Genomic DNA, 23947 nt, shown 5'->3' with positions numbered 1-23947 from the left:
GGGCTTGAAGCCATGCTCCGTTTTTGGAGGAGGAGACAGCTAACAGCCTGGCTTTGTCATCTGGGTTATTGGTTGATGATAGGGGTGAAGATAAACGAAGTTTGACTATAGGTTCATCCCAAACAGACTGAACATGTCTTTTGTCGTTAGGTGGGGGATCCATTCCAACCAGACTAGTCCATTTATCGATGCATTCTTGTACATCTCGAATCGAGTCTAAGTCAACCTCCTGTTGAAGAAGAGATCCAATTAGTTCTCGTGAGCCATAGAATGATGCGAGGAAAGAAGGTATGGCGATATCCATGGCTCGACGAATCCCAAGGCCCCCATTCTTCACTGGTAAGGAAGCTTGTAACCATGAACTGTCTTTCAAAGAACAGTTTAGAATGGATTCCAGTCCTGTTCTAAGAGTGTGGTCGAATTTGTCAAGTAATTTATCATCCTGCCAAGAAGGGGAGCAACGAAGGAAATACAGTAATCTTGGAAGTGAGAGTGAAGCTCGTAGTAAATAATAAGCGGAGTGTGCAGAAAGCTTTGATAATTGAGAAAAGAAGAATTCTAATTTTGATATCTTGTCCAATAAAATTTTGCTCCTTGATTCGGTAGAGATGGCAGCCCCTAAAAGTCCCGCATTGGTAGGTAATAAGAGTTTGATACCAGGTGCTACTTCATTAAACCTTTCATAAAGGTCATAAAGGTAAACTCTAGTACATTGTTTTAAAGTAAGTTTAGTTTTAATGTTTCAAGCGTTTCATATTATAAAATAATACTACTGATGTTATGCCTCGTAGAAGCAGGCAATGCTCTTTGAACTCTCTCAATAATTTTAACATTAAGCAACAGGAATAAGTCCCAATTTTCAAATAAAACGTACACTGTGTATTATTAATTTTGGATAATTTTTTACCAAATATATAAAAAATATGAGTGAGGAAATTCAGCCTCTTATTATCGACCATTGAAACTATGTGTTTATTGCATCAAAATCAAATAATCTTTTACCAAAGCTAACGTGGAACATTTTTTTCTAATACATGCATGTGGAGGTAAAAGATATCTCATTCTTTACTGATTATAACCTCAAGTTATAATTGTGGGAAGGAATCAAAGAACTTGTGCATCATATTGTGTAAAATAGAATAATTCGTTGCGAAAGGTATCGTAAAACATTTTATTTTTTAAATCGGAAGAGTAATTTACATATAAATTCTCTACTGATTCTGGACTGATTTTGACCTGAAGAACTGGGGACCACGGAAAATTCTCGAAGAAAATATACCCAATATTGTATCACAATCGAACAACTTTTACGAAAGTTGTTGGTCAACTTTACAAAAATCTATGGAAGTTAATCAGTTAATTATTATATTCCTTTATTTCCTACTGACTAACTTCCCAACATTGGGGATGATTCGGAAGCCTAAAAGAAAACGCCTCAAATTATGATATATCATCATGATTTATAAATTTCGTAAATATTTATTTACGAAAATTATCATGAAGATTATCTTTTAAAATAAAGAGGGTGTGTAAACTTTGTTCGTTAATTCCAAACATATTTTAAGCTCAAGCAGAGATGATTGGGAAGTATAGAAGAAAATATACAATATATTGCATCTAGGCCGAACAACATTGGAGCAAGTTATCGGGGGAAAACATTTTCTATCATATTTAAATATAGAAACTTCGAAATTGTATTGGTCCTTATCCCCTCTTACCACTTAATCTAAGTCAGTTTTAATTGCAAGCAATGTACAAGATTAGGAAACTCCCTACGAAAATTTGCATTATGTCAAAATCGACAAACTTTCACGTTGGTTTTAGTGGATATTTGTTTTATCATGTTATGTATATGTGCAAGTTTTAAACTTCGACTGGATTTGAATCATATTATTTTAGCTGGATTATAATACAACAGAACATATCCTAAGATTCACTAACCAAGTTTAATTAAATCGGACAGACTTTGCGAGAATTATCCTGGAATAGACAGACAGAAATACAAAATTCCGGTTGAGTCGAATGATAGAAGCTCGACACCCTCGTTTCAATAAATGATATGTATAAATCGTTCAAGAGAAACATCACAACCTAATATTTCTTTCAAATACAAAATTTTAACATTCATTAAAAACGGATAATTCTAGGCAAAATCATACACTTGTTACAGCTAACCCGTAACTGTGTCATTAAAGGTTTATTTTCCTTTAATTAAAAATTATAAGAATCTAGAGGAAAATTATTCTGGAGAAATTTTTCAGAAAAGAAAGATCTTACTCTGAAAATTACTATGCAATTCAAGTGCCTAATAACCAAATCAACAAAATGAGAATGTTGGTTCTCTGATCATTCTTGACATACGGTCAAATCATCATCAAGAAAGTTTTGACGACTCAACTAATAGACAGATCTATGATATTCGAAACAACAAATATATTAAAGATGTTTATTCTGCATCTAAAGACCGTTTTCTGACTGCATTTTTTGTGTTAACGTTACAGACACCATGACGAACAGTCAAGAATATTTCAAATCGCAACTGCCAATACACAGATCACGTCAAAGAAATCGACGAATAAAAATCGATGTAGTAATCTCGAATGCTGATGAAGTAATTCCAAATATGAAGACCATTTTTCGATAGTTCTTTCTGATCTTGAGATACAAAATCTTTCTAGCGATCTGATGTAATTAGCAGACAGATCGCAACATAAAAAGGGGTTAGTCAAATCAAGAGTGCCGATTCCAACCTGGAAAAGATCGCTTTTAATGGCTCTTTTCGTCTTAATACTACAGACACCGTTAAGGATAGAACATTTGAAGCGACTCTTTCGTTACAGCGCCGTTGAAAGATGCATTGCTGGCCTACATATATAGAATACGTAATACTTTCTTTCTATCTTCGTTAATTAATTCCAACAACATAGGATGCATTTTTAATGTATAAATACTAAAAAATAGGTATTATCGTTTCATGTTTATCTTGACCTTTAATACTGATTGGTGGAGATGGTCACGCAAAAGTGGAGAGAAGTAATGTCATTTCAATTCTGACACTAAAGAAATCATTAGTGACTCATGACACTGGTAAAAAGTATCCATGCTTCAATAAATTACTACTTATGCTTTTTATAGTAACCAGAGGATGCTGACTGTAATGAAATTATTTTTAAACATGTTCGTCCATTCATCATGAGAAAAATGTCCTCAAAGTTAGAATCTTTGAAGTAATGTTTATTTATTTACTTATTTATTGTATATTGAACACAACAGGCGTTCAACAGTATACATAAATGGTTACATTACATAATATTTGTTCTACATGCTAAACTAAATAGTCAAAGTATATTTTATATATACATCAAATATATCTATTGTAGAACGTTTTATTTGAACACTATTATTTATTGTGCAGATTCTCCTAGTAGGCGATATACATAATGCATGAGTACGTTGTTGTGGTTCATGAAATGTTTGCAGCTGTAACCGCACTTTCCTGTTCAGAACATGAAGGGATGGTAAAAAAAAATACCCACGCTTAGCTACATTTCTAATTGCACTTTTTATACAAATTTGAAGACAATGACTCCAATGGAATTATTTTGTAACACACCTGTCCATTGGGTCACGAGATACGTGGCCTTAAATTTAGAATCTTTGAAGTATCTCTTATGTCAGTAGTGAAACTGCCTATGCTTCGATAAGTTTCCAATTGAACATTTTTTTTTACATATATATATATTAATTTGATTATCCTAAATCCAGCGAAATTATTTTAAACATATTGATCCATGAGATCACGAGAAAAATTAATTCAAATTTGGGACAAAAATAAATATCCCAACTTTGAGATCATATTTCTTCTGAAGTGTTTTAAAATAGTTCGGTTGGATTCTGTATCATCAAATAATATAAAAAATGAAAATTAGAAATGAATCCAAGAGTGGGCACATTTTACCAATGGCATGAGGGATAGTGGTAATGTCTAATGTAAAATATTTAAAGATCTAAATAATAATAATAATAATAATAATAATAATAATAATAATAATAATAATAATAATAATAATAATAATAATGTTTGGAAACGGAGTACATAGTTACAAACAATTTGTATGAAGTATCAATACACAATAAAATATATAGGGTCTAGGACAGAATAATAACTGACTCAACGCTCGATTAATTGGGGCTTGATGGAGATGTTAGTATCTAGGCTATTTGTTCTAAGCTTCATCTCATGAAAGAACTGCCGAGTTAAAACAGAGAATAAAACTTAAAAGTATATGGTTAAAAGAGACAAAAACAAATGTATACCGGTAGGTATGTTACAACGGAAAGTAATATATTGAAAATGATTCAAAATACTTAGTAAAAAATAAGTTATACAAATAATGAAACGAAATACGGAAATGCTACAAAACAAAAGACTCAGACAATGTTTAAGAAATAAACATCAAGAATAAAAGCGAGATTACGGTTGTTACAAAATGCGTCATTCCTAAAGAAATACTAAGAGCATTAAACAGTTCTAGACGTTCTTTGATGTCTGAATATTCCGAATATTCTTCAAAAATATGCTGAATCCTCAGTAGAAGGATACATTTTTCAAAGTATGGGCAGTCAATGCCACACACTAAGAAGAAATGAGTCAGATCAGAGCGTTCAAAGTGCAAACCTAGGAAGAGATATTTATCTTTGCGACAATGACGGTGATCTCTGCTAAAACAAGTTTCACTAAATATACTAGTTTGCTTCCGTTCGCAGCATTCCAATCCGTTAGTGATTAGAACGTCCATTGGAGAAAAAATCTACAAAAGAAAGGAATAATAGCTCCAATAAACCCCTACCAAAGCGTCATCCTTCTGTAACAGTCATTCCAGTATTGATGTTAATGGAAAGCACAGTGATTCCCACTGCAGCATGATGTTAATTCCAGCTGCAGTCAAAGTTACTTACTTTAACGTTTGAAACGCTTTGAATACGAAGGGAGGCTAAAAAGCTAGATGGACTAGAAATGATAGTCTCCCAATGGGACAGTTCAAGTTTTGTTTTGTGGAACGAACCGAATTCAGGATGAGGATTCCCTTTTAAGAGTAATACATTAGCAGCATTTCTTAATGTCAAATTTATAAATAATATATAGATAAATTTACTGTATAATACATTAAATTGAAAGGGCAACGGCATGGCATCTACAATTTGTAATAAATGTGCATGCACCTATGGACGAAACTAAATATAACAGTAAAGACAGTAAAAAAAAAAAAAAATAATAATGAAGAAATGTTTCGTTCAAGATTAGTAAAGAAAGTAGTATACATAAAAAAGTAGGAAATGACTGACATAATTCTTATAAATTTCTGAAGATTCCAGAGTCTAATAATTAAATTCACGTACTTCCAATTCAAGGGCGTCCAAAACTATGTTTGAACATCTGATAAGTACAAAAGACAGCAAATTGATAACAATTTGTAGACCAGAGCAGACATAAACATGTTAGATATTCAATAGGATAAGAGTTAAAATTTTATTTTGAATCATGATCTGATAACTGCGAATACACGAAAAATACTTTCGACAATAAAAAGAAGCGCATAAAACTTACACAGAGAAAAAATTGATATTACAATAGAGAAAAATCTATTTTTTTAAAAAAAAATAGTATTTGTACTAAATTTCAAGCTCTACAAGGTGGAGAAATTACGAAAATGAAGGCAACAATGGAAATAGTGCGAATGTTGACGAAACTAACGACACTATGCATGAAACTACGAATAGAATAGAGGAGGAAAGTAATAGAACATATCAGGATCATGAAGGTAAATATGGCTAAATATAAAGCATATAAACCCATAAATTATCAAGAACACGGATTAAATTGCAATAGTTTGTAAATTTGATAACTACAAATATATAAAATAGAATAAGAATAAATGAAAAACTACTCGTACTCTCATCAGGAAAGATAATACATGAAAAGTAAAAACCAAATCAAAAGGAGTAGTTCTCACGAATACACGGTAAATGCCGGAAGCAAGGGAACACATTTATTCCATTACTTTATATAATCTCTAGAAATATGAAACTAGAAAATTAAAGAAAGCAACAGAGCACTGTTGAATGGACTCAGCCATCTTGCTTATGCGGATGACATAAATGGAAATGCATATATTCTTCTGGCAGTGTGCAAAGAAATTGATTTCGAAATACATGAAGACATTTCGCCAAGACAAAGTACATGGTAAGAAACATTATAGGATCCACGGTAACATGGTAATCAATAATACCGTAATAATATAGACGAGGTGAATAATTTAAATACATGTGTGTAGTGACAATTAACAATAATAAAATCAACGAGAAATAAGATTATTAAACGTGGGAAATGGGTGTTAATTTTCTAGCTCACTTAAAACATCTGCCACTCACATTTATGAGTAAAATCGATAACATTAAAAGTAACTCTTAAGAGTTAATCACTAACAAAGAGCGTACAAGAGACTAAAGATATTTTAGCTTTAAATGAGGGAGTTCAGAAAATTTCACAAATCTGAACAATCGTCACAGATCTCCAAATATCATACAGATAATAATGTCGAGACATCGGAGATGTTATCACGGGTAACACACGAGGAATCTTGCTCAATAAGCCTACACGAAAGTGGGAAGAAGAAGCAGAATCCTAGCCTGGAAGAGAATGATAATTTAGAGTTTGCTTGGTACCAATAGAGACTAATAAAAAAGTTCTATTTTTCTGACGGTAAGTCTTCAGATTTGCTAGCGTCAGTAGTGTTACTTCGACATTAGGCTAAAGAGAAATATGCACAGAGGCAATTGCGAGGAAAAGTACAGTCCTATGAATACATAATTTTATTTTGTCAAAACCTATGAAATAATGAGCTGCGTAAAGCTTCAGACAACAACTATTGTACGGCACACAGAATTAGTTTCTAAGTATTAGGATTAGGGATTACATTTTTGGGCCTTCGACATCTACGGCATGTCACCTATGCCCCTCGACGAGTAACACTGCCCAAGAAATTGGGGAGGAAAAAGGAATGGGAAAGGAAGAAAGTGACCTAAAGTAGGTATCATCCCGGCATTTGCCTCGTGTGAATGAGGAAAATCTCACTCATGATGGCTGACCTGAGAAACTTTCTCGACTTTGTGGCCCTACCGAGAATCGAACTCGGGCCCGTTCGCAACAAAGGCGGGAGCGTTAGCAACAGCTACGCGCGACCAGAATTAGTTCCATGTACACCACCATGTTCAACAACCTTAGTGAAATAATACTAAGATAACATGGATTGACAGCATACTAAAGATAGCATCCAGTTTTCCTAGTTTTCGTACACTTGTGTTTCTTAAGTTAACAATTGTTCTCTGCTTAGGAGTATCATTTCTTACGACAAGGGCTAATGTATAGCCAAGCAAGGAAGCACCTCCTTTTACCTTAATAATTATATGTATTCGGTTGGTACGATTGATTTGATTTGATTATGACCTCAGTATCCCTTTCAGCAGTGAGACTAAATGAGAAATGGACCTGCAGCTTAATGTGGGAACGAACCACATGAGCTCCTACCACGAACCGAACTCAGGTCTCCCATGCCAAAAGCATCTACGTCAATCGCTTAGTCACGAAGCTGCTCGGTTTGTACGATTGAAATGTCCAATTTTACGTCTAGTAGGAAACCACCCTCTGGATGAAATTTCTGGTAACAATGGATGGAATCTTCTTAAATGATCAGGAATAGAGTGGGGTGTCCAAGTGTTTAGCAGGCAGTGTGGTGCTAAACGGGGTCGTCGTTTAAAAGTGTACTGTGGAAAAACACGACTGTGAGATTATCCTTTCCGAGCTGAAACTCAGTTTTACTGTATATCTGGCCTCTAAACTCATCAATAGCGCATTTGGATAAGGACTAATGAATAAATGAACGTAGCATACTTCATTAGTTTATGAAACTTCATTAGTTTATGAAACAAGATTGAAAAATGAGCCCCGAAGCCACAGGCTACATCAACAGCTTGTTCTGATGAGATCCTTAGGAACCAAGTGAAAGCGGATCCAAATGATAATAATACGTATAATAATAAAAATCTTACCATTCTGGCACATTCTTTGGAGAGTCGCATGCTTTGGTTTCATCATTAAAAACTTGACCTAAAGTGCAGCCATTGCGACGTGGAACCTCTCCGTTTATGCATACGTAAAAGTATTGGCAATCATTAGGATCAGCATATCGTGGATGTTGCTGACCTGATGTTGAGATATTTGTTTGTGGACAATCGAATTGAAACACATCTGAAACAAACAACAAAATTTTTAACTTTATCGAAATGTTGAACTGCCAAGAGTGTCAAAACTAATTCAAAATGTACTATAGTATATTGTGTATTATATATGCATTTTTCTATTATTAGTATTATAGCCTTAATTCCGTGCAGTAAAATAAGTGCATAACTTACTTTAAAATGTTGTTGCCTTTTATTTTAAAATACAAAACCTATAGTACGTTGATTTCCTAATAACTTACAACCAGTTTATTAACTTATATCAGTTTTTCATTTTAATTTTAAATAAGGCCAGGTTAATTTAAAATTTGATAAAATTTAGAATGTTATATTACTGAAAAGGACCACAAAATAGTATCCTTTATTGCTTCAACGATCGCTTTGTCAGATAAATAATATACACACAAAATTGACCAACAATGCTGTTGATAGTTTACTGTAAACTCATACTGGTTTGAATTTTTTGTTTAGTCAAGCGAGTTTCTACTAATTTAAACTGGTTGTTTGTGTCACTTCAGTATGAAGATAAGTAAATAAAACATATAGGCACTATAGGTAATCTAGATGTACTTTTTTTTATATCGAAAGCTTATTAATTGACGTGCGAAAGTGATTTACCTCTGTGGTGAATCCTTAATTATTTAGTTCTTGTGTGCGTGGAACTATTCAGTTCTTTTATACTAATTTTTTGGTCAAAAGTACTTGCTTAGTGTATACTGGGAGTTTATTTCAGATTCTGCTTTTCCAAAAAAAGTGTTACTTCACGAGAACGTATTTTATTGAATCAGATTTTTCTTCAATAAACTTGTTGTTCTAAACTTTCATGAAAATGCGAGCTTGTAACGTTATTTTAACGCTAATGCCTCTGAACAGGATTTCCACAAGTAAAAATTCCATATAATACAAATTTGTCTGATTGTTTACAGAATATAACTTATAGTATCCGATACTAAACCTTCGAATAGAAATAACAATTTAGAGCCTGAACATAGATCTTGTAGCAAAGTTGTAATTAAAATGAGAAAGTAACTACGTATAATTTTCTTAACTGGTATTAATAATGCTGCAATATTGAAATAATATTAATGTGCACCATAGATGTAAATGTCCAACCTGTATATTTAATTTTACAACTAACCTTTGGAAGAACAACCCTTCTTCTTAGCTTCATCTGGCCATGTGCAAATTCCAGTGTTTTCGTTGTATACTAATCCTGAAGGACATGTAATCATATTAAATTTTCCATCTACACAGTAATAAAATTGATCACAAATAGTTGGGTCTTCATGAGCGAAGTAGCCATTTCGACGAGGACAGTGAGCAGATGGTTGTGGTTTCTCTGAAAGAAAAATATGTAATAGATACATGAAACTATCTTGCAACTTTAGTATTATGTGCTATATGAATTTTTATGCAAAATTCTTTACAAATTATATGAAGATACGCATGAATATTCTAAATGAAAAGTCATAAATAAAATACATAGAATGATTTGAACGACTACATAGAACAGTGTTAAATGCTATAAGCATACTCTTATCTCTGGAAGGTCACTCACTGGTGGTATGTTACAAACCCCCATGCACATGGTACGCTGCTTACCACTTCGTTGCTGAAAATCTGGCCGTCATATTTAATCTCGATCTAACTTCTTTTCAGTCGCACTTTCCTCTGTTCTAGCCTCATCAGTTCGTACTATTTCTCTTACAAGTCTTGATCCTTTCTCTTCAACTCAACCTTCTCTAGTCTTCCTATCCAGGTATGTTATTATCTCAGTTTATTCACGTAAAAGCCTTTTCTAAATTACTAAACCCTACATTTACCTCTTTCCCTTTTGAAATAAATCTTTCATTGATCTATCATAAGTAATGAAGTGAAGTCTCTTGTGCCTTCTTATAAGTTAGAACTATCCCTCTCAATTTCCTTGTAGCATGAGTATCCAGTTCAATATTCACAGTACAATTTTCACTATATGCAATATTATAATAATTATTCCGTAATGCTTATAATGTGTTACTTTGTTGTGTTGTTTATCAACGAAATTAAGTCTGTAAGAAATCATGTTGCAATTTTCCCGATTCAATGATTGATGGAAATTTTTTGATTGATTTCTGTGGAGAATGGGGACGTCGGCAACATGGTCATTTGTCCCCGTCACAGTAGAGACAACTGACTTTTCTCCACTTTATATATAGTATTTCAAAGCGTATCCGAAAGAAGTCTTTGTTCCTTTCTTGCCTAAATTCCTAATTGAATACATAGGCATATCTTCTATCCCAGTTGCTTTTCTGTTTCTCATATTTCAAAGTGCTTTTTCCAGTTCAATACCATGAACCCTTTGTCATCGCCACTTACATGTTTCTTATAATCAGTATCTAGACTACTATCTAGACTGCATCATGTAACTCTCAAATATGTGTCCCACATTTGTTTAGCTTTTCTCCATACTACATATCTGACCATTCGTATTTTCTACTCTCATATTTGTCTTACCTTTCTTATGGCATACTTCCTTTGATGAACTTCACAGCACATTTTACTCATATTTTCCTAATCTTTCTAGAACTCCCTCATGGCTTATGAATAGCATACATGCCTTTGGCGCGGGAGACACGGGTTGGAATCCCAGTGAAACTTCATATGGTTCAGACTCCATGTTAAGCTGTAGGTTTAAGTCTCATATAGCCTCCGTGCTAAACGGAACGCTAAATTTCAAATCAACGAACCAATCTAATTTTTCTAATTCCTATGTCTCTTCACATTTGCTTCTCTAGTATTTTTTCATGCTTTAATCGATATCCCTTTTTAATTCATTATTGAGCTTCCAATACATTCTATTTTATTCCTCAGTATTACTCTGTTATAATACTCTCCTCTTTTTTAATTTCAGCAACTCAAGGTTACTAAGACTTTTTCTGAAGCTGACACTCTACACTATCTTCTTCATTAGTGCACGCAAAGCTTGAGCTACTTTCATTAGCCTCTGTGTCCATTTCTTCACAACTGAAATGCTTATATTCGAGTTCAAACCAATCTATATTTTATTTTTTAAACTTCAAAATTTTCAGCATTTAACTATTAACCTATTTTTCTGCTATCCATATTTTGAAATTGAATATCAACTTCAGCTAGAACCAGCTTGTTATCTAAGAAAATCTGGGTATGTCTACCTAGGGAAGAACTTTCTCATTTCTTAATTTTTTTCAATATCTTTCCAGTTGTCGTGACGTATCCAGTTCTGTGTCGTGACATATCCTATTTCATACTTTTGTCTATTATTGAAGAATTCCAGGTTTGTCTTTTCATATCGTGCTGGTTGTAAAGTATTCCTCATTACTAGTTAGTTTATCTTTTAAAAACATAAAAATCCATTTTTATGTTATTCCTTTTCGCTGAACTATTTATTTCAGCTAATCAGAGACAACACAATTTGCTGCTCGTATACTTACAAGTAAACCTTACGTTTGGGTGAATCGAGTTGCTGACTGAGACACATATGAGAAAGTAGTATTAAATGTGGTCAGTATTTCAGTGAAGTTGTAGGTGCGAAGCTCCAGGGGTTTAGGAGATACAGCTACCAGAACATCACATGGAAGTACAGAATAGTCTTCATACAGTTGAAGGTAAAAGCTCTGTAAGACCTCTTTTAACGACAAAAGATGAATAACAAATGTATGGGTACACATTAGGACTAGGGGGAAGTCATATAGTAAGGGTATATCTGACGGCGGCCATCTTGAAATCCGCCATTTTGAATTAAGGTTAAGGTTTTAAAATAGGAATAGGGTCATGTGATACATGATTTAAGGCGCAAATTTAATCAGAAGAACAATGGTGACGTTAATTTTTATTTTCGCGCAATTGGTAAAAAGTTACAGGGAAATTAAATATTGTTGCAGCATATGTATTAGTCCTTTACCCCACCTTGTAATTTTTTTGTTAATGATAATAATTAAATAAAAAGCAGGTGGATAAATATTAGGTCTATGGTAAGAGTTGCCTTGTTGGCGGCCATGTTCAAATCCGCCATTTTGAATCAGACAAAAGTTTTAAACAAAACGCATAACAGTGACACCTTATTAATAGCAAATTTTACCATAACTCCAACGGTATAACCATTTTTGCTTTATCATTAACCAGCACAAAATTAAATGGACCGCTCCTTAGGACTACTGCTTTGGCGGAATTTTTAACGACAAATGTGTCAAGTGTAACTCGATTGCCTTTGTCAGGTGTGCTTACTGTGGGCAGAGCATTTGTGCAAGTCATATAGTCACTTGCTGCATTTGTGCAAGTCATATAGTGCAAGTGACTCTTTTCTGAACTACATATTGATTGTACTAATTGAGGACTTTTCTGGAAGAAAGACCCAAGTTCAATTATGACTCAATTTCACTTTGGTCATTTTTCCTTAAATTAGCAACTTGTTTATGCGATAACAAATGCTGGTTAATGATAAAGCAAAAATGGTTATACCGTTGGATTTATGGTAAAATTTACCATTAATAAGGTGTCATGTTATGCGTTTTGTTTAAAACTTTTGTCTGATTCAAAATGGCGGATTTGAACATGGCCGCCATCAAGGCAACTCTTACCATAGACCTAATATTTATCCACCTGCTTTTTATTTAATTATTATCATTAACACAAAATTTACAAGTTGGGGTAAAGGACTAATACATATGCTGCAACAATATTTAATTTCCCTGTAACTTTTTACCGATTGCGCGTAAATCAAAATTAATTTCACCATTATTCTTCTGATTAAATTTGCGCCTTAAATCATGTATCACATGACCCTATTCCTATTTTAAAAACTTAACCTTAATTCAAAATGGCGGATTTCAAGATGGCCGCCGTCGGATATACCCTTACTATATGACTTTCCCCTAGTCCAAATGTGTACCCATATATTTGTTATTCATCTTTTGTCGTTACAAGAGGTCTTACAGAGCTTTTACCTCCAACTGTATGAAGACTATTCTGTACTTCCATGTGATGTTCTGGTAGCTGTATCTCCTAAACCCCTGGAGTTTCGCACCTACAACTTCACTGAAATACTGACCACATTTAATACTACTTTCTCATATGTGTCTCAGTCAGCAACTCGATTCACCCAAACGTAAGGTTTACTTGTTAGTAAGGCACACAAAGACAGCAAGGTGAAGACAGCAACTCTAGTATTGTTACTAGACAGTGGTGACAGGCAAACATGGCGTAGTCGATGGTTTTACAGTTACACTACTCATGGATTCATAAGTAATCATATACTGTCACTTGTTATTCCATTCCAATTACCTCGATTTCTCCCCTTGTTTCTTCAATCTGTTTTCTCTGCCCTGGTTGTAATCGTAAAAGTCCGCTGCTACGCCATACATTGTCCAGTTAAAAATTACTGTTCTAAACCACATTTATCTAATATTCTACCATCCTTTACCTCTCTTATAACACCCGTAACAATTATGCATGCACCCTTTTTCTTTCCATCTGCAATTTCCTCATAATTTTTATAGTTTTCTTCCGCTTCTTCCATCAAACATGAAGTGCTCAGTGCATTTGCTTTATTGTGGTAAGATCTCTTCCCAATCAAATCTAACTACCATAACTCTGTCATTTAGAAATTGAATTTCCATTATATTTTCTTTCTGTGTCTTCTGGAGAATCTCTTCCATGTCATAAATCCGATTGTCTCATTACCTGGATAATGTCCTTTTTCTTCTTTTGTACTACTCTTCCATCTACTTCGCATATCTCCATCATATCTAAATTATCTCCTTCATCTTTACTCTAAAACTTTGATTCATTTCTTACAACATAATATATCGTTGGATATTGCTATTGTTAGATTTTAAGACACATTTCGTATGGAATTTGTCACTTTCTTGTTCATCCAACAGTCTTTTCAAAATTTCTGCCCTCCCACTTCGGACTTTGGGAACAACCTCGGAATAGTTTGACTTGCTAGACCATTACAGCTATATTTTCCCGTTTTACGTTTGTAGGAACTACGTTTGAGGAAATTAATGTGGTAGTTTCTTGGCTTTCAGGACCATAGTGTTCCAACCACTGAATTCATACTGATCATACCTCGAACTTCGCAGTGAACGACAATTTATCTTACTAATGATTTCTATTAACTTAGGGGCCAGACTACTAAAAATGATACAAAAGCTAACCATTATTCTTTTGGCCGTTTTTCGTAAGTGAAAAGAGATAATCAAATGTAACTTAACACAATAATAGATAATGTTATTCTACACCCGAAAATATGAATGAAAAGAATTTTCAGTGTTGTCATCCATAGAAATTACAGTGTGGCCAGAATATGAATTACCCAAAAATCTAGGTTAAAACAGTGTCTAGAAAAATGAACTCAACGGTAATTGATGACATATCATGTTGTCTTTGTTCCTTGTTAACTACACTCTGTAAAGAAAAAATAGCGACACCTCAATTCTTAAACTAACTTACACAGAAAACCATAGTTGCAGCCCGTTAGAAGAGGAATAGAAGGAAATGAAGAGTGGGATAGTTCATTTGCGTTATCTGTGACACCTGTGGTGTAGGACATCGCTTGTCAATTGTTTGTGTATCACTAGTATTTTCGATAGATGGCACTGAGTGCGTCTCGTAAATTATTGTAGTAAGAATTCTGCATTGCATTTGTAATGTGTAGGCTGAGGTAAATAGCATTTTATGATTGTTCTTTGCTTTCTCATTGTTTGGACAGTGTGTCAAGTGGCAAAATTTTTGTTGTGCAGTGTTGTTTGTGTGTGATATTGTTGCTACATGTGGACTGTAAACAAATAAGATGGGTAAGAAATGTGAGTTGTGGCAAATCTCTAAAAGAATAGATGGAATTCTGAAAATCCATCATTCTACGGCAGGAAGAGTAATTCACAAGTGCAAACAGCATAACAAATCGTCCCTTCGTCAACAGTGTGAAAGAAAAAAGAAAGCATCACCCAGAGCAGATTGCTAAATGAAATCAATAGCACCGCAGATTTAATGAGTGATTTCCCAAAAAATCGCTTTTGTAGTTTGACATGATCTTGGAACTGCAGTTAGGCCTACTTGTACAACTGTATTGTCTTGACTGTATGAAGAGGATATTACAAAGAAAAAACAGCGTAGAAAGTCGAAACTGACAAAACACAGAGGACTTCAACATGTAGTTTTGTGAGTCGATATACAACTTGGACTTATGACAACTGAAAGCATGTCGGTTTCTTCATTGAAAAGAAGTTTAGAATAGTGGGAAACGATAGTGGTGTGAAGTTGTGGATATGAACAAGCAAGGAACTTGACAAGGATTTTGTTTAAGAGATTCAAATATTCAGTTACTGAGTGATGATATGGGCATGGTTCACCGTTAAAGACGTCAGAACGACGGATATATGTGAAGGATCGTTTGATGCACGAAAATATCATCAAATTCTGGCACGTAAAGTTCTTACAACAGCTAAAGATGACTTTTCTGAAGAAGATATGGACTACTTCCTTTCCCAGGACGATAATGCTTCATGTCACCGAGCCAAAATTGTTAATACGTGGTTCAAGAATATGACTATTTAGAGACTCGTGTGGCCTACAAACTCACCCGACATGAATCCAGTTGAAAATTTGTGGATCAATATGAGTAGAAATTTCAATAGACAACTATCTCAAATAGAATGGAATTCAAGGAACAGATAATCCGGGTGTTATTCCGTGATATCGAGGTTGCATTTTGCAATAGCTTTGTTACCAATGCGGGAAGCCCATGGTGCACATACAAAATACTAGTTTGGTGTATCGTACTTCTCGATGTTTGCACACAATATGTCTTACCCTAAAGAAATTCCATTTCTTGTTTTCTGCTATTGTTGTTGATCTTTTTCAGTTTTATGAATTACTCTTCCTACAAACGATTTTGCTCAAAACACACATAGCTACTTATATATGCATATAAATTCACCAAATTCATCTCAAAAGCCTGAATCTCTGGCGCAAGTATTAAGAATGAACTGCTCATTAGGAATATGCCTTGTAATATTATCAGGAATTCATGTAAAAATTCATATTGATTAAAGTATGTTGAGAAAACCATATTAGAGCAAGTGTCGCTATTTTTTCTTTACAGAGTGTACTTTTTAAATAATATTTGTATTTATTTTGTACTGTTTATTACAAAAAGTTGTTAACAAGGAACAAAGACAACATAATAAGTCATTAATTGCTGTTGAGTTCATTTTTCTAGTCACTGCCTTAACCTAGATTTTTGGGTAATTCATATTCTGGCCACACTGTAATTTCCATGGGTGGCAACACTGAAAATTCTTTTAATTCATATTTTTGGATGTAGAATAACATTATCTATTATTGTGGTAAGCTACATTTGATTATCTCTTTTCACTTACGAAAAATGGCCAAAAGAAAAATGGTTAGCTTTTGTATATTTTTAGTAGTCTGCCCCCTTAACTAGAATACTGGAGCAAATGGTGCCTTCTTTAGATGCAGTTACTCTGATGCCTCTATTTACTTCAATTCTGAAGGTGGCCTTTCTGAGAGCAAACTACTTCCAACATAGTTTTAATTTCACCAAACCACACATTCCTCCCACCTGATAAGATACATAAAAATATCTTTGTAAAGTTGGTGTCCAGCAGAGCTGATAATGATAGAATGGTATTTCTTATTAAAACAATGAACTCAACAGCCTTGTTAAGGAACAGGTTTGTATAAATCTTACAATATAATGCAAAAGCAACTCAAAATTTATGACAATAAATTCCGCATGTATCGATTATGCCGCTTACTAACTGAAACCTAAGTTTGCGTTGCGCTGCGATCTTAGATTTCCAGAAACCTGTTATCTCTATATATCATATAAATAATAATAATAAAATAATGTTTGAGTATGTGTATCTGTTGTTTGCATTGACATGGGTCCACATAGATCCACCAGATTTTGTGCACGGATAGATCTTGACCGGATCTGAGCAAGTACGAAGCCGTTTTTACGATTTTTGGTTCGGAAGAATCTACGAGAGGGAGAGGTTACAAACTAGGGATGGCCAAAATTTTCCGAAATCGGAAATTTCCCTTCCAGATTTCGGAAAAATTCCGATGTCGGAAAATTCCGGAATTCGGAAATAATCCGAAATTTTGAAAATTACGGAATTCAGATTACATCGGAATTTTTTAGAATTCCGGAATTTTTCCGAAATCGGAGTTTTTTCTAAATCCGGAATATTTCCGAATTCCAGAATTTTTTCGATTTTACTTTCCGGATACTGGAAAGTAAAAGTTTCGGAATTGGTCATCCCTATTACAAACGTATACGGAATTGTACGCACGTTTCTCAGTTTCTCAGAAGGCCTTACCTGTTTGCAACCCTAATTTCATGCTCGGTGCGCAGTCTTACGTACAGCACAGGATAAATACTCGGGTATTGGGTTTCTTATTTTTATGCAGGTTCTGAATTAAAACTGGCAACGACGCGACAGGTGCTTACTTCTTTTATCCAGGCTCTGAATTAAGACAGGGCAATGACAGCTACCATGATAAAAAAAAAGAATAAGTCCAGATTGGCTGAGTAACTGACGTATGACTGATCAATACCCAGACCATATCGTAAAAGCAACAAATTTGAATTTTGGACAGTGACGTAAGAATACTAGTGAGCAAAGATTTCAGGAAGTTTGACAAGGAAGAGGGGAAAATGGGTGTTGCAATTATTATATTAAAGTGATCATATTTTCGAATCTCTGAAGATTCGAGACACGAAATTTGATAGATGAGCTTCTTATTTAAAATAATTAGAAACATGTTACAGCGTTTTCTTTTTAATATTTGACCTAAAAGGAAAGAAAATGGGATGGACAGGAAATAAGAGGTAGGATTACAATTATTATAATAACATGTCTATGTTATACTAAGATGGCCATATCTCGGACTTCCTTACCGTTAGGGACATGAATCTTGGTATTTGGACTTTTTATTTAAAATAGTTTAACACAGGTTTCAGCATATTTTTACATTTGTCCTAGAAGAGAAGAAATTAGGTTTAAAGAAAAGGGGGCAGTGGTAGCAATTATTACAATAAGATGTCCATATCTTGGAATCCTCTACGTTTAGAGTCGTGAAATTTGGTTGTTGGATTGTTTTCATTTAAAATAATTAAGCATGTGCTTCAGCGTATTTATGTTTGATCTAGGATGGAAAAAGAAGTGAGGGTACTTTCAGCTGCGTTGATTTCTGTATAACTTCGGTAAGGAAATCCACACGGACGGCAACTACGAAAGCATTATTCTTCGTTATTTATTTCACTCGTTGCTTTACTTTAAAAATATTTTGCATAGAGCTTATTCTTCCGGTGCGAATATCGGAGATTTCAGCTAATTCAATCTAAGGCTTTAAATGTAGATAGTATTTCGATATTTTAATATAATTAAAACATATTTAATAAAACCTGGGTACATTATTGCCAATTCACCTCGAGACCTCTATTTAAAAGCACCATTTCTGAATTATTGTTATTTATTGAGGTTTAGCATCCCTTTCCATCATCGAGGATATTAGAGAAGTGGAGGTATAGTTTAAAGTGAATTTTGAACCACCGTAACGCGTTCAATGGTCTTCCATTGGAAGTCGGATCCAGAACCCTTATATTTAAAGGTCTGCACGCTAGCGACTAGACCAGTGGAGAAAGCACAAAAAATCGTTTCGTTACATACAATAATATTCTAATTTTACTTTGAAAGTTTTACCTAATATATAGTAGTCTTTACTGTGTAATCAGAAGAAACTGTAGAAAAAATATGTATTTATTTATGAATAGGTTTCAGATAGTGATGGCTTATTTATCAAACATCACAAACATGTCTTATAATGGGATTTGAATGTAGGCCATTTGAGAAGTCATAAGTACAATAAATACAAAAAATGTACAATAAATAGCAATAATATTATTACTAAAACATACAAGTGCCATAGTTCGCAAAATGATTGTTTTCTTCAACAGACTTCACAATTAACGAAAAGATTTTGAGCACACGGTACTTGTGAGTCCTAAGTTCGAACTGGAACTGGCTACCTAGTTTTAGTTTTCGAAGTATCATTGCTTTGTTACTCTTTAAGATTACATTATGCAACCCAGCTTTATTATCTCTATTATTTGGAGTGGGTAACTGGGTCTTTGTTAGTGTCTAAAACTTTCATAATTTCGGTTCCTTATTCGGTTTCGTAATTGTTTGATTTCAAACTTGCACATGAGAAAAACGATGACTGGTCATTTTGCGTAGGTTGTGAACGTTGGTTATTTTTTTTATAGAACTTTTCCTTACCTGCTGTTATAAATTGAGAATTATTAGTGATATGTTATAGAGAAACCGGTAATAGCTAAAAAATAAAGAAAATCCTTATTAGAGGGGTTTAGAAATGATAGAAAATGATTTTATTTAACATATATTCTGAGAGGATTTCTGATTTTGAAATTCTCTTCCAGTTTGTACATATATTCGTAATTTAACCATTATATTTTAGGGATTGTTTTTTGAAAAGTTACTATAGATTTACTATCATTTACCACTAAAATGAAATTACATAACATTATATTTTCGTTGAGAAACTTAACTTTGAACTCATGAAATATTTATTATGAATTGATTTGAAACAAAGCTGACAATGAAATATTTATTAATTTTAAATCTATGGTTACTTACGTAGTTCAGGTCTCTCCGAGCAATCAATGTTGAACGGGAGATCGCATTTTTCGTGTAAGGGGCTGTAATCATTGAAGACCATTCCATCTGGACAAAGTTTTTCAATTATTTCGCCTTCACGACATTCGTAGTATTTGTCGCACTGATAAGCATCCGCAAAGAATCCATTTGGCTCTGGACATTCATCGGTGAATTCGTCTTCTTGTTTCTTAGGCGCTGCTGTGCAGCAAACAGCTAATACTGTAAAACAGAAAATAGGTGTCATCACAAATTATTCAATGTGCTCCTTTAATAATAATAATAATAATAATAATAATAATAATAATAATAATAATAATAATAATAATAATAATAATAATAATAATAATAATAATAATAATAATAAAGGGGAAGCTCATGTGATTTTGGTACTGAACTGCTGAAAAACAGGGTGAGAAGAGTAGGTTATATTCCCTCAAAATTTATTTGAAAACATAAAGAATGGTATAGTAATATTAATATAGTAAAATATAATAATAATAGCATTATAATAATGTTACACGTCGTTAGCTCTTTGTGCTTTCAAATATGTTAATTTTAAAATATTTCTTAAATATGTACCGGCAATTCCTTCTTTGACATTAAATATGAGTAAATAAATACTGTATTACGTTCTCTAATCGTTGTATGCGAATGGCTCGGTTCCACTGATAACTCGGAATTCATGTAATTGCACGTGTGCCATGTTCTTTCCATGGAATCTAAAAATATATGTATTTAAAGACAATTGCATTCAATTTTATAGTTACATGAATACCAAAATTTTGACGTGACTATCTATACTATATCCAGAAGCAATTAATTCTTTATTTATTCATCCATTAATCATTCGTCTCTTAACCTAAAAGGCATTACTGTGGAACCTTAAGCTGCAATAATAATAATAATAATAATAATAATAATAATAATAATAATAATAATAATAATAATAATAATAATAATAATAATAACTTTATTTCATTCTGTAGCATGAAGTAGTTGTCTCTCACTTAACTTTAATTTAGTCACATGAGGGAAAAGCAGGGATAATTAACCCCATCAGGACGTCGCGGTCGGAAAGATGGATTGCCGCCGTCGACGGTGGCGGGCCGCCGGAGGCAGCCGGCACCCGCCCGCGGCGGCACGACGATCTACTTGTTCAAAGTTGCCGACCTTTTGCCGAGGCGGCAAGCGGTCGAAAATCGTCAAGTAAAATTCCCTTTGCCGACTCTTTGCCGACTTTTGCCGACCGTCAGAGCCGGCAAAACAATCGGAAAGGCCTCTTTCCGACCCTCAGCCGACTCCTTATGCCGACCTCTTTTCGACGGCGGCGCCGGCGCATTTACTGCGCCTTTACGGTTGTTTGCCGACTGCTCGGCAAGACAACTTTCCGACGGCGGTGCCGGCGTATTTAATGCTCATTTCCGGCTGTTTGCCGACCGCTCGCCAAGGCAACTATTCGTCGCGGTCGAAAATCGCGCTGAAAGATGCCGACGTCCGGCGCCGGCAATCCGACCGCGGCATCTGGTCGGCATGGACAAATTGTCCGACTATAGGCGGCAGAATCCTGATGGGGAAGTAAGAATCACGTTAGATGAGAACGAAATAATGTAATTCATAATGTTAAAGACACATAATTCATAATCATATTCACTATTAGTTGCAAATAATTCTTGCTTTTAATTTACTTAAAAGACTAAAAGAAAAATAAATGTAGATGTTTAGATTAAAATGCTTTCTATAAATTATGACTTACCACTACAAGTACTACTACTACTACTACTACTACTACTACTACTACTACTACTACTACTAATAATAATAATAATAATAATAATAATAATAATAATAATAATAATAATATAACAATAATAATAAAGTTTAATTGTAACTCATAATTTGGTTTGGTTTGATTTAGTTTAACGCCCCACAGTTATGCCTGCTAGGCTAAAGAAGACATGGACCTATTGATTACAGTGGAATCCGAACCACTTAGGTTGTTCAACTACTCCAACCGGGATTCGAACCCGGGACCACGCGAACCGAAGGCAAACGTGCTAGCCATTAGACCAAGTGGGACTTCTAACTCAATTTCTGGGAAGAAATGATTAGGAACGAGCTGTTCTCAGCAATTATTCTTCTAAATCTTATAAGGTACAGTCAGGGCCGTTGCATGGGTTGTAAGCGCCCGGGGCAAGAATTCAAATGCCCCCCCTCCTTAGTGTGGTATAAAAAACCATCAGAGTTTATTCTGTGCTCGTAGATTTAAATATGGAATGTACGATCACAATGTAATATAAAACAAGTTCGTATTACGTTTTTTTTTTTTTTTTAATTGAATGGCTTTTGTAGTTAAAACATAAAAGTTAATGAAAACATGGTTTTGAATTATTGAAATCGAGTACTATTCTTGTTTATTTTAAACTTGATACACATCAACATATTAATAGCTTAGAATATACAAATAACGATACAAATATTAAAGCCGGAATGTGTAAGTGATAACAAAAACTGTAATTTTCTGACTTTTGCTAAGAAAAAATCAACAAAATAAACTTTCCTTTCCTTGCGATTAACACATAAATTTTTCAGTAAATTTATCATAGCCTTGGAATAGACATGTTTTTAGAAAAGAATAAAGTAACTTTTTCAGGTGACGTTTGTAATTATTTGCATTTGCTTCAATTCAATCCTACCATTATAATTTATGTTAAAATCAAAATGAACGGTTTGTTAATGTGTATTCTGCAAAACGATGTTAACGAAACGTTGTTCCAAAACATGTATTCTAGTGTAAATATCATATAATGATATCATAAAAATACTAATAAATTAAAATAGAAGTGAGCAAAATTAACTGCATAATGACATATACATACTTTATTCAAACACTAAATGGCACTCCTAACTTTTCTGTGAGCAAATCTAACTTTCTGGCTTCATTTTCAATAGTTACTATGGCCAATGAAATTAGTCTTTCCTGAGCCATTATTGAGCGTATATACGTCTTTATCACTTTTAACTTACTAAAATGTCAATGGGACAGGCATTCTTACATTAATATAAAAAATAGAAAATTATTTAAAAACAAAATAGGTGTTTGTTAGACACGACAAAGATTTGTGTTGTTGACATTGTAATAGTTGGCAGGGACCCAACCAGAATTTCGATTCGGGGACACCGAAAAAGAGTGTCTGGGAATAATCTTCCCCTCCCCCGAGTACACGATGTCCGGCAGTACTCTTCGAAACTTTATGTAAAACTTAAGCCTTAAAATTGCATTGTAATGCCTTTTTAAAAACTGTTTAATATAGGATAGTCTAAATTTGAATTTTAATAAGATTTCTTTTTCCATTTTAGTGTGGGGAGACCTTGAGCCCCCTCCATGGCTACGTCCCTGATAGTTAATAAGCACAGTTTCTGTATGAGGTTACTTCAGAATTGAAGGACTGAAAAGATATTTATTCTGATATTGGAGCATTTCTTGAACGGAATAGAAATAAAGAAATGTTATTGAATTGTACTGAAGTTTCTTCAGTTTGTACACTACGTATCAAAAAAATTGCGACAGCTAACGCCGTGCAGTTAGGCCACCCAACATAAACTTTCTTATCCCATAATCGTATCAGTTAAAGAGACACACTCTCTCTCCTCCTTTCTTCTCTTCAATACTAAAATTACCTTACAACATGACCGCAATTCTAATTTCAAACTACACGTGTATTAGTGTCGATAAAATGAAATAACAAAACTGAGACGAAACAAGATTCATAAGTTGATGTAGGGAGAAACTGAAACACACACAATGAAAAATTGTGTCTCGGAGATCTATAGTTCTACTGGAAATTCCTGTATGAAAGTGACTTAATGAATGTTTAAAGCATCCTCTATACATTCGAATAGTTCTGAAAAATATGTAAAAACAA

General features: G+C 33.9%; 1 protein-coding gene and 1 long non-coding RNA gene across 3 annotated transcripts in view; one reads left to right on the top strand and one right to left on the bottom strand.

Moving 5' to 3' along the window:
* The window catches only part of obst-B (obstructor-B), a 152596-nt gene that overhangs the window by 2226 nt on the left and 126423 nt on the right, over positions 1–23947 (bottom strand). For both annotated transcript variants that reach the window (XM_081765625.1, XM_081765626.1), the window contains 3 exons: positions 20004–20243; positions 9437–9637; positions 8110–8308 (listed from right to left, as the gene is read on the bottom strand). In XM_081765625.1, the coding sequence (XP_081621751.1) occupies positions 8110–8308; positions 9437–9637; positions 20004–20243 (640 nt within the window). The remainder of the gene's footprint in view (positions 1–8109; positions 8309–9436; positions 9638–20003; positions 20244–23947) is intronic.
* Positions 1–23947, top strand: part of LOC145690588 (uncharacterized) — a 160079-nt gene that overhangs the window by 60582 nt on the left and 75550 nt on the right. The window lies entirely within an intron of this gene.

This window comes from Thermobia domestica, chromosome 7, assembly GCF_964235325.1.
Source record: "Thermobia domestica chromosome 7, izTheDome1.hap1.1, whole genome shotgun sequence".
Classification (NCBI taxonomy): Eukaryota; Metazoa; Arthropoda; class Insecta; order Zygentoma; family Lepismatidae; genus Thermobia; species Thermobia domestica.
Note: the sequence above shows the minus strand (reverse complement) of the source record. Positions and strands in the feature narration are given on the sequence as shown.